The sequence below is a fragment of the Triticum urartu genome, chromosome 2A (assembly GCF_056163025.1).
Source record: "Triticum urartu cultivar PI428250 chromosome 2A, HENAU_Tu73, whole genome shotgun sequence".
NCBI lineage: Eukaryota > Viridiplantae > Streptophyta > Magnoliopsida > Poales > Poaceae > Triticum > Triticum urartu.
Window position 1 is genome coordinate 428,757,563 of NC_141874.1, and position 12,900 is coordinate 428,770,462.

General features: G+C 46.9%; 1 protein-coding gene across 1 annotated transcript; it reads right to left on the reverse strand.

The window, feature by feature from the left end:
* Positions 1-1,757: 1,757 nt before the first annotated feature.
* On the reverse strand, positions 1,758-2,417 carry LOC147985341 (uncharacterized). Its single transcript, XM_087541521.1, has one exon. The coding sequence runs from the start codon at positions 2,415-2,417 to the stop codon at positions 1,758-1,760; it is 660 nt and encodes a 219-aa protein (XP_087397647.1).
* Between the last annotated feature and the right edge of the window lie 10,483 nt (positions 2,418-12,900).

The following is a 12,900-nucleotide window of genomic DNA, read 5'->3' on the forward strand; positions in this document are numbered from 1 at the left end:
TCTGGTATTGAACGCCTCCTCCTAAGCCTAAGAACCCGCCTATTCCTAAGGAATCTTTCTCGCATGACGGTTGGGTTACCCATGCTCGTATTGATGAGAATCCCATAATAAGGGGACACGATCTCTGCTTTGACAAGACGTGCCAATGACAACAGCGTCTCGAAACGCAGGGCGAAAAATGGTTCGAAATTATGACCGGACAGGTGTGACATCGCATTACTAAAGTTGTCAGCTGACTGGACTTGTGTGTTATTATATTCTCTCTATAGTTGTGTGTGGTGTGTGTTATAGGCCCAGAGACGATCAATTCGTCTGGAGACTATTCAGGAGTTCGGAAGGAGGAACCCGCCTTGCAATGCCGAAGACAGCACTACGCGCCGGATACCTTGTCATTGAAGCCAGGTTCAGGGGCTATTGAGGGAGTCCTGGACTAAGGGATCCTCGGGCGTCCGGCATGTTATCTATGGGCCGGACTGATGGGCTATGAGGATATGAAGACCGAAGACTGTACCCATGTCCGGATGGGGCTCTCCTTGGCGTGGAAGGCAAGCTTGGCGAACAACTATGGAGATTCCCTCTTATGTAACCGACTCTATGTAACCCTAGATCCCCCCTGTGTCTATATATACCGGAGGGTGTAGTCCGGGAAGGATATCCTCAATACCTTAGTCATACACCCTAGACTTCTCGGGTTTAGCCATTACGATCTCGTGGTATATCAAATCTTGTAATACTCATATTCATCAATATCAATCAAGTGGGATGTAGGGTATTACCTCCATCAAGAGGGCCCGGACCTGGGTAAAACTTTGTGTCCCCTGTCTCCTGTTACCATCAACCTTAGATGCACAGTTCGGGACCCCCTACCCGAGATCCACCGGTTTTGACACCGACAACAGACACGATCTCCGGCGTCCGAGCTTGAAGGCGACGATGCTGAGGACCTTGTGGCGCATCTAGTGGCGTGCGGCTCATTGAGGAGGTGGATGGAGTCAAGGCGGAGATCGTGGACGCGTCGGTGAGGCGATAGGTGGATGGTGGCCGTGGCTACGGTGAGCGGCGGCGACGGCTGCGCTCGGTGGAGAGAGCAGGGAGGGGGAGGAGCACGGGGAGAGTGCGAGGATGTCGGGGAGGTTGCGTGGCATGCACGGAGGAATCTAGGGCGTAGGGGACGCAGGCAGGCAGGTGGCGTGGCAGCACGGCCGTGCGTGTGCGTTGGGCACGCGCTCGGTGTCTGGCTGGCGCGGTGGAGATGACGACTAGCAGTTAGGCCAGTGGGCCGCACCGCTGGGCTGGGTAAGTGGCCAGGTATTCTCTCTCTCTCTCTCTCTCTCTCTCTCTCTCTCTTTCTAATTCTTTCTGTTTCTGTTTTCTATTTTATTTACTATGTTCTGATTTAGTTTAGGCACTAAATTATTTAAATAAATTCTAAAAATTATTTTGGAGGTTAACTGAATTATTACAGGGCTCCACAAATAGCTTCAGAATTATTGGGGCCACAATTTACTTTATAGCATTTAATATCTCCAATTCAAATATGTAATGAATTAAATCAAAGGCCACAAATGCCATGGAAAAATGTGCATAATCTCTGGATAAGGTTTTCACCCCTTTCCCTAAATTAGGAACATTTTTGAAGGGCATTTTGTGTCATTGAAAAAGATTTTGGATTGAACCTAGTTGAATTCCATTTGGTGCTAGGGTTTGAACATCCCCATTTCAAGTTTCTAGAAAATTTAAGCATGATGACATGATGATCAAGCAAAGACAACAGGGGCTGAGCTAGGGCTGTGACAGCGCTTTTGCAGCATCAGCACTTCCGCGGTCGATTCCCAGTCCAGACCCTTGTTGGTCCACGACGCGAGCCGCATAGGGGGTCCGGATCTAAACTCAGGAGTGGCCGCCCATCTGGTGCCGCGGGGTTCGGTGATGTAGAACCACTCCTGCTGCCACACCTTGACGGTCTCCATGAATGCCCCTTTAGGCCACGTGGTGTTGGGGAGATTGCTCACCATGGCGCCGCCGCAGTCCGCATGCTGCCCATCGACCACCTTCGGCTTCACATTAAAGACTTTTAGCCATAGGCCGAAGTGTGGGGGGAGGCGGAGTAGCGCCTCGCACACAACGATGAATGCCAAGATGTTGAGGATGGAATTTGGGGCTAGATCATGGAAATCTAGCCTGTAGTAGAACATGAGGCCGCGGACAAAGGGGTGGAGGGGAAAACCTAGTCCACGGAGGAAGTGGGGGATGAACACAACACTTTCGTCGGGCTCCGACGTCGGGATAACCTGCTTCTTGGCGGGGAGCCTGTGTGCGATGTCTGCTGATAGGTACCCCGCCTCCCGGAGCTCCTTGACGTCCTTCTCCATGACGGAGGAGGTCTCCCACTTGCCCTTCGATCCGGATCCAGACATGGCTGGAGAGGTTGGTGGCGGTCGGAAAGATTGAAGCTTGGGCGGTGGAGCTTGAGGAAGGGAAGCAGGAGAAGGAAGAAGGCGCGGGGAGGAAAAAAGGGATCTTTATCTATATAGGCAGTGAATATCAAGCGCCCCCACCTCAAGCCTTAAAACTAGCCTGTTCCCAAGGGGTCGTGCGAATGACACAGTTGGATTACCTACATCCATATTGATGAGGATCCTGCGATAAGCGGACACGATGTCCGTTTTGACAAGACGTGTCAATAGAGGCCATGCCTCGAAACGTGAAGCAGGAGGCGAGAACCGGTTCGAAATGTTAAAGAGGCCAGATGTGGCATTTTGCCGAAAAGTTGTCAGTTGATAGGCATTGTTTTGATTAAGTATTTTTGCCTTCGTGGTTGAGGGGTGTGACTGTCATGTAGAGACAGATACAGTTCTTTTATTCACAAGATTGCTTTGAAGTACTTGGGAGGAGGAACCCGTCTTGCAATGCCAAAGACATGCTGTGTAACGAACATATCGTCATTGAAGACTGGTTCAGGGGCTACTGAGGAAGTCCTAGATTAGGGGGTCCTCAAGTGTCCGGGCTGTGTAAGTATGGGCCGGATTGACGGGCCGTGAAGATATAAGGTAGAAGACCTTCCCCCGTGTCCGGATAGGACTCTCCTATGGGTGGATGGCGAGATTGGTGCCCGGATGTATAATTTCCTTCTTCTGCAAGCCGACTCTGTACAACCCTAGGCCCCTCTGGTGTCTATATAAAGCGGAGGGTTTAGTCCGTAGAGATCATCAGAATTCATGTAAGCTAGACATCTAGGGTTCTAGCCATTATGATCTCGAGGTAGATCGACTGTTGTAACCCCTATACTCATCAAATATAATCAAGCAGGACATAGGGCTTTACCTCCATTAAGAGGGCCCGAACCTGGGTAAACATCGTGTTCCCTGTTTTAACTTGTTACCTTCTATCCTTAGATGCACAATTTGGGACCCCTACCCGAGATCGGACGGTTTTGACACCGACACCGACCTCGATGGTTGGGCTCCTCCTATCTCCCGCCGTAGACTGAGGATTGACCTCCTATGACGCCGCCACCGCCCACCGACTGAGGATTGACCTCTTCTCCGGTAGCTGCTGCCTAGGCTGCCACCGCCATCTCTATATGCAGAGCGGCTATTTTTTTACGGATAACCGCAGAGCGGCTGTTTACACGGTATCACTATAACTTAATTATATGTACAGGGTAGTACATCACATACGGTTTTGTAACGGCAACGTGTCTCACCTACATTGTCTTCTCACACGTTTGGTGCGGAAATCGTGTGTGACGTTGTAATACCTAACACAAACGACATGTATAAATAGTGTGATGTATACAACATATAGTGCCATAAGTAGTTCCCGGCCGTTAGCTTATCCCCACAGTTTCCCCATTTTCCCCAAATCCCTACATAACCTTCAAATTCACTCACGTGGTGTTGACATTGTGTAACACCCACAATGCAGCTATATCTCCCACGTGTCGGGGCATGACTTAGAGGCATAGCCGCATGGTAGGTCTGTCGCAAGAGGGGTAATCTTTACACATCCCATGTACTGAATAAGAAAGGGATAAAGAGTCGGCTTACAATCGCCACTTTACACAATACATAAATATATCATACATCATCCAGAATACAATCAAGGTCCGACTACGGAACCAAAATAAAGAAAGACCACCCCAAATGCTAGATCCCCGATCGTCCCAACTGGGCTCCTCTACTGATCATATGGAAAAGAAACATAGTAACGACCCGAATCCTCGTCGAACTCCCACTTGAGTTCGGTAGCATCCCCTGCACTGGCATCATCGGCACTTGTATCTGTTTGGAAGTATCTGTGAGTCACGGGGACTTAGCAATCTCTCACCCACGAGATCAAGACTATTTAATCTTATGGGTAGGAAAAGGTAGTGAGGTGGAGCTGCAGCAAAGCACTAAGAATATATGGTGGCTAACTTGCGCAAAAGAGAGCGAGAAGAGAAGCAAAGCACGGTCGAGAAGCTAATAGTGATCAAGAAGTGATCCTGAAGCTACTTACATTCAAACATAACACAAGACCGTGTTCTCTTCCCGGACTCCGCCAAAAAATGACCATCACGGCTACACAGGCGGTTGATTCATTTTAATTAAGTTAAGTTTCAAGTTTTCTACAACCGGATATTAACAAATTCCCATCTGCCCATAACAGCAGGCACGGCTCTCAAAAGTTTATACCCTGCAGGGGTGTCCCAACTTAGCCCATCACAAGCTCTCACGATCAACGAAGGATATTACTTCTCCCGGGAAGACCCGATCAGTGGTAAAACAAGACCAGGAAAGCCACCCGATGTGCTGACAAATCGCGATAGGAGTCGCATGTATCTCGTTCTCAGGGCAACACCGGATGAGACAGGCTACGAGTAAAACCAAACCTCGAGTTTCCCCGAGGTGGCCCCGCAGGCGGCTCTGTTCGGACCAACACTCAGAGGAGCATTGGCCCGGGGGTTTTTAAAATAAAGATGACCCTTGAGTCTGCAGAACCCAAGGGAAGGTATATGGTGGTAGGTAGGCAAATGGTAAAACCAAGGTCGGGCCTTGCTGGAGGAGTTTTATTCACAGCGAACTGTCAAGGGGTTCCCATAACACCCAACCGCGTAAGGAACACAAAATCAAGGAACATAACACCGGTATGACGAAAACTAGGGCGGCAGAAGTGGAACAAAACACCAGGCATAAGGCCGAGCCTTCCACCCTTTACCCAGTATATAGATGCATTAATGTAAATAATAAATAATAATGATATCCCAACAATATCCATGTTCCAACATGGAACAAACTTCATCTTCACCTGCAACTAGCAACGCTATAAGAGGGGCTGAGCAAAGCAGTAACATAGCCAAACAACAGTTTGCTAGGAAAGGTGGGTTAGAGGCTTGACATGGAAATATGGGAGGCATGATATAGAAAGTGGTAGGTATCACGGCATAGCAATAGAGTGAACAACTAGCAAGCAAAGATAGAAGTGATTTCGAGGGTATGGTCATCTTGCCTGCAAAGTTCTCAGAGTTGACGAAAGCTTGATCCTCGTTAGCGTACTCAACATGTTCCTCAATCACGTACTCGTCTCCCGGCTCTACCCAAAGCAAGAACACAAGCAAAGGACCAACAATCAATCACGGTGCAATGCACAAGAAACATGATGCAAAACATGACATGATATGCAAGACATGATATGCAATGCATATGCGTACTCCAGAAGGAAAAGGATGAACAAGGCATCAACTTGGCAAACCAAGTGTGCCACTGGAAAGATGAGATGATTTCAGTCGAAATCGATATAAAGATCACCGGAATCGGATGCACGGTTTGCAAATGGCAAGCAAAAGAAGAATGGCACAATTCTGCGATCAATAGCACGATGCCATCTAGAATGCAACAAGAAACTAAGATACTGCACTCCAACATATCAACAAGGCATATGGCAGTGATGTACTCAAGATGCTTGACAAAATATGAACACTGAGATACGACTAAATCACACAAGAGCAGGTTCAAACAAGCATGGCAAAAGTGCAAAAGATACCAGCTTCACAGACTTAGTGAAAATACTAACATGCCAGAAATAACATCAGGAAGCCATGTTTAGAGCAAGCAAACAACATGATACAGGAACATATCATAGCAAAAAAAGACATGGCATGAATCTACTAAATTCATAAAACAAAATTCCCTAACTGAACATGAGCCAAAAGGGCATAGAAGATATGATGGCACCCATGTAAACATAGCAAGTTTTATTAACAATTTCAGACTTAGCAGAAAATTGAGCATGGCATAAACAGAATTATGAAGGCATCTTTGCGAGCTCAAATCACTCACCACAAGGCATTGCATGACAAGATAAGCACATCATCAGCAAGATGACATGTTCATGAAGCTAACCATGGCAAGAGCAAGTTCATAGCATGAATGGATCAACAACAACAACCATGGAAAAATTGATTAACATGTAAACAATCTGCCAGGAACATTTTATAGCAAACATAGAACCAGATTAAGACATGCTAGGGTACTCCATAAATGCAAACAGGGGCATGGATGGATAGAACATAACCATATGTCCAAAAATCCTTACTGAAGCAACTCAAAACAAGCATGGATCTCACTGTAGCAACATGTTTACATGGCATAAAAATAACAACAGGAAAAGGACTTAGCAAAATCCCAAGTCACTGAAATCAGCAATATCACGAAGGCTACTTTGCATGCTTGTTCTAGTCACCACATTGATCACAAAAATACATGTCAAGCACCCCTGTAAAGATGGCATGGCATAGACCAAAACACATGTAGAGCTCATGCCCATATGAAGCACACAACAAATGTGACAAAAATGCCAAATCCTCATACTATGATAAGTAACAACACCTAACAAATTATAGCACTCTTGAATCAGTGATTTGGGCATCAAGATGAACTAAAAGAAGCATGCCACAATGGAATGAAATGAATATCATCTCCCAATGAACATTTTGATATATCGTGCGCATGAAACGGAGCTACGGTCATGGAGTTATGATGTAATGAACATGGCCTGAAAATAAAAGGGGAAAAGGATTTAGACAAAAAATAGACCACCAAATCAGATCTAGGGTTTCATGCACGGAAACCGAGGATCGTTGGAGACGAAGGGGACGGCGGCCGGAGTGGAGACGGGGTTCACCGGAGCGCGTGCTCACCGGATCCGGCCCTCCCGCGGCCGGATCTGGTCGGGGGAGGAGGAGGGAGGCGCAGGGCGGCGACTTTGGGCGACGGGGAGGCGCAGGGCGACGTCGGCCGGCGAGGAGGGGGCGCGGCGGCGCCGGGTGGCGAGGGAGCGCCGCGGGAGGAGCGGGCGAGAGGCAGCGCGCGGCGCGCGGGCCTGGAGGGCCGTCCGCGGGCTCTCCAGGCCGCGGCGGTTGGCGACGGAGGTAGGACGTGTGGTGGCGCGGGAATGGGTGAGGCGGAGGCGGAGGCGGCGGACGCTTCCAGTGGCGGCGGGAGGAGCTAGACTAGGGTTTAGGACCGCGAATTTGGATGGGGTGCACATATTTATAGCTAGGAGGAGGTAGGAGTGTCCTAATGGAGTGTAGTTTTTGACCATGCGATCGTGATCCGACGACAGAGGAAATGGGAGTGGTTTGGATGGGTTATTGGGCCGTTTTGGATGGGTGTTGGACTGCAACACACACGAGGCCTTTGCGGTTTCCCGGTTAACCGTTGGAGCATCAAACGGACTCCAAATGGCACGAAATTTGACAGGCGGTCTACCGGTGGTGTACCAAGGCCACTTGGCAAATCTTGGTCCATTCCGAGAACGTTTAACACCCGCTCACGAAAAGAGACAAAAGGGGGCGCCGGTGCACGTAGGAGTGTTGTATTGCAAAACGGACAACGGGGAAAATGCTCGGATGCATGAGACGAACACGTATGCAAATGCGATGCACATGATGACATGATATAAAATGCATGACATGAACAAAATGCAAAAGGAAGACAAAACCCAACCATGAAGGGAAATCTCATAACTTAAAGCCAAAAATGGCAGAGTTGGAGTTACAATTATGGAAAGTATCATCCGGGGTGTTACAACAATCCACCACTACAAAAGGATCTTGTCCCGAGATCTAGGACTGAAAGAACTCTGGATATTCATAACGGAGGTGATCCTCGCGTTCCTAGGTGGCTTCACGGTCGGAATGGTGTGACCACTTCACTTTCAGGGATTTGATAGACTTGTTGCGGGTCTTGCGCTCAGTCTCTTCAAGAATAGCAACAGGATACTCATGATAAGACAGGTCTTCTTGGAGATCAATCTCTTCGAAGCTGATGGTGCGCTCCGGAGTCTTGAAGCACATGCGAAGCTATGACACGTGAAACACGTCATGCACATTTGCGAAGTTGGACGGAAGCTCAAGTTGATAGGCGAGGTCGCCTCTTTTGCCAATGATCTTGAAAGGACCCATGAATCTAGGGGCAAGCTTCCTTTTCATATCGAAGCGACGAGTACCTTTCATTGGAGAGATGCGGAGGTAGACATAGTCTCCGATCTCGAAAGGCAAGTCACGGTGCTATCACAGTAACTCTTCTAGCGTGATTGCGCGGCTTTGAGATTTTCACGGATGACTTTACACATTTCTTCAGCTTCTGTGATTAAGTCATTTCCAAGAAGTTGGCGCTCACCAGTCTCTGCCCAATTAAGAGGAGTACAACACTTTCTTCCATGGAGAATCTTGAATGGGGCCTTGCCCGAACTCACTTGGAAGCTGTTGTTGTAGGAGAACTCAGCATATGGAAGATAATCTTCCCACTTCATACCGAAAGAAATGACACAAGCCCTGAGCATATCTTCAAGGATTTGATTGACTCGCTCCACTTGGCCACTAGTTTGAGGATGGAAGGTTATGCTGAAGAGAATGTTGGTGCCCATGGTCTTCTGAAAGGAGTCCCAGAACTTAGAAGTAAAGATGCTTCCATGATCTGAAGATATCAATTGTGGAATGATGTGCAAGGAGACAATCTTGGAGGTGTATAGCTCAGCCAACTGAGCTGCTGTGATAGATTGTTTGATTGGAAGGAAATGAGCCACTTTTGTAAGCTTGTTGATGACGACGAAGATAGCATCGTGTCCATGCTTGTACTTAGGAAATCCAGTTACGAAGTCCATCTCAATATGGTTAAACATTCATTCTGGAATAGCAAGAGGCTGGAGGAGACCAGCTGGTCGTTGGTGTTCTGCTTTCACTCTTTTGCAGACAACACATTCATTCACGAATTGAGCAATTTCTTGCTTCATTCGAGTCCACCAATACGACTGCTTGAGGTCATTATACATCTTTGTACTTCCAGGATGAATGGATATAAGGGAATTGTGCGCCTTGTTCATAATGACTTTCCTTAGATCACCTTTAGGAACCACAATTCGATCCTCGAAGAATAGAGTATCTTTGTCATCAATGCGATAGCACTTGTACTTGGGTTGGTTCTTGGCAATCCCATTTTTGACCTTCTTCACCATGGCATCAAGAAGTTGTGCCCCACGAATTTGATCTTCCAAAGTAGGAGAGACTTGGAGGTTGGCAAGAAATCCTTGAGGAACAACTTGAATATTTAGTTTGCGGAAAGCTTCACAAAGGTCCGGTTGGAAGGGCTTGAGAATTAAGTTGTTGCAGTAAGCCTTCCCGCTCAAAGCATCTGCAATGACATTGGCCTTTCCTGGAGTATATTCGATACTCGGATTGTATTCTTGAATCATTTCGACCCAACGAGTCTGCCTGAGGCTGAGGTTGGGTTGAGTGAATATGTACTTAAGGCTCTTATGATCAGTGAAGATGTCCACTTTCCTTCCCAACAAGAGATGTCTCCACGTTAATAGAGCATGGACAACTACCGCCAACTCGAGGTCATGAGTGGGTAGTTCTTTTCGTTGGGCTTTAACTGGCGAGAGGTATAAGCCACAACTTTCTTCTCTTGCATTAACACAGCACCGAGACCTTGCAGGGAGGCATCACAGAAAACTTCGAATGGTTTGGATTCATCAGGAGGAGTCAAGATAGGAGCTGTGACTAACTTCTCTTTGAGGGCGTTGAAAGCAACGTCACATTCATGCGTCCAGACATACTTGACATGCTTCTGGAGGAGGTTGGAAAGAGGCTTTGCAATCTTAGAGAAATTCTCAACGAATCTTCGACAATAGCTTGCAAGCCCAAGGAAACTGCGGAGCTGCTTGACATTCTGAGGCGGTTCCCAATTCACAATTGCAAACACCTTCTCAGGATTAACAGTGATGCCCTTGGCGGAGATGATATGCCCAAGGTAAAGAACTTAATCAAGCCAGAACTCGCACTTGGAAAACTTCGCATAGAATTGATGCTCTCTGAGTTTGTCGAGTACCAATCTCTAATGCTTGGCATGATCCTCCTTATACTTGGAAAAGACCAAAATATCATAGAGATACACCAAGACGAAATCATTTGTGTAAGGGTTGAAGATGAAGTTCATCATGCGAGAGACCGTTGGAGGAGCATTGACAAGACCGAAAGACATGACAGTATATTCATAAGAACCATAGCTTGTTCTGAATGCTGTCTTGGGGATATCTTGCTCACGAATGCGAATCTGATGATAACCCATACGGAGGTCAAGCTTGGAGAAAACTTGAGCACCCTTAAGTTGCTCGAAGAGCTCATTAATGTTGGGAAGTGGGTACTTATTCTTTATTGTCTTCTTGTTCACTGGACGGTAGTCGATGCAGAGTCGTTCTGTTCCATCCTTCTTCTTGACAAAAAGAACACCACAACCCCATGGAGATGAACTCGGTGTGATCAGACCCATATGCTCTTGTTCATCGAGTTGTTTCTTCAACTCTTTCAACTCTTCTAGTCCAAGCTTGTAAGGACGTTTGCAAACAGGTTCCGTGCCAGGCTCAAGATCGATAACGAATTCAACTGGCCGGTGAGGAGGCATTCCTGGAAGCTCTTCTGGAAAGACGTCTTGATATTCACAAATGAATGGAATCTGAGAGATGGCATTCAACTCGCCCTTCTCATTGAGAGAAAACAGTCGAATGGTATCATCAGGAGCGGCATAGATGATCACATCCTCAGACGAGTGTGTCAATTGAATCTGCCTGGCAGCACAATCAAGCTGAGCCTTGTGCTTAGAAAGCCAGTCCATGCCGAGAATTAGATCAATATCCGAGTTACGAAGAACAATTGGAGAAGACAAAAATTTATAGTCGCCCATCTTGATAGAAACATTTGGAACCATCATGGTAGATCTCAAACGCTTAGCCGGAGAAACAACTTGCAATGCATTAGGTAATGCCTTAGTGTCAAAGTTGTGCTTCGATGCAAATGGGAATGACATGAAAGAATGCGATGCACCAGTATCAAATAAGACTTTAGCAGGAATGGAGTTAACTGGAAGGTTACCCATGATCACTTCTGAAGAATCCTCTGCCTGAGCTGCGTTCATCATGTTGACCTTAGCATGCTTGGATTATGCTTTACCACTGCATTGCTGGGAGATCTCACAGGAGGAGGAGGCGAAAGGCGCCTTTGGTTGAAGCACTTGTTTCCTTAGTGCCCTTTCTGCTGACACTTGTTGCAAGTAACCTCTGAGAGCGGACGGTGATAAGGAGCACTTGACCTTGGAGTATGAGACTGAGCTTTGTTCTGATAGCCTGGGTTGGGTGGGTGGGAAGATCCATTGCCACCTTTGCTCTTCTGCTAATAAGGCTGACGAAACGGAGGAGGAGGAGGCAACCAGAACTTCTGTTGCTTAGCTGCCACTTGAGTTGAAGAAGAAGATTGAGCTGCATCCCTGACTCTCTTCTTAGAAGCATCACACTTGAGCTGAGCAGCTTCTTGCTTTAGTGCCATGTTGTAGAATTCATCATACTTAGTCGGCTCAAGAAGCACGAGAGCTAATTACAGATCTTCTCTGAGGCCACCTCTGAATTGATAAATCATGCTCTTTTCATCAGGGACGTCTTGTTTAGCGAAGCGAGCGAGTTTCTGAAACTGGATATTGTATTGATACACAGACATGCTGCCTTGCTTGAGATTGTGGACCTCCTCGCACTTACTCTCAACAACACTTTGTGGAATATGATGAGCTTTGATGTCTCGGCGGAAATCATCCCAGGTAATCACACGACCTCCTCTGGAATCTCTGTATTGTTGATACCACTCAACAGCTTGATCCTTGATTTGAAACAAAGCAAACTTGACAAAGTCCTCAGGCCTGACATTGCTACACTCAAAATGTTTGCAGATATCCATGAGCCAGTCATCGGCGTCTGTGGCCTCGACACAGTTGCTGAAGGACTTCGACTGGTTTGCAAGGAACTAATTGAGGGTAGCAAACTGAGGCTGATTGTTGCCTTGTCATTGATTTCCTTGGTTGCCTTGCCCTTGGTTGCGCTCTTACAAGAGTTGCAAAAGCATATGAGTGTTGGCGTTGGTGGCTGCCATGACAGCTTGCCATGCGTCCGGAGGTGGAGGTGGTGGCGGAGGGTTAGGATTCTGACGCGTTGGAGGAGCCATCTTGAAGAGGTTGACATCCGTTAGCATCTTGAAAGACATATATTCAAGCTGAATCAAAGGATCAAAATTGCAACATATAGCCTTAACATTTGAACAAGAATGAATGAATGAATTCCAAAGTAAATCATCACACTTACATAAATTGAGAAGCCACTTAGATAAAGGTAGATGAATAAAGCAACAAGGTACGGATATGAACAAATAAGTGGTAAGGATTACCCAATCACAAACCAAATATCTGCGGAAGAAATACTAGAGCTACTTGAATTCCCACCTATAAAACTCCCGAAACTTTCTGGTTATGCAATCAGGTGTTGGGGATACAGGGGAAGCATAATATCTCACCCAAAACTAGCAAATCCTACATCCAA

Coding starts and splice junctions, on each gene's coding strand:
- LOC147985341 (XM_087541521.1), bottom strand. CDS start 2,417: ATGTCTGGATCCGGATCGAAGGGCAAGTGGGAGACCTCCTCCGTCATG.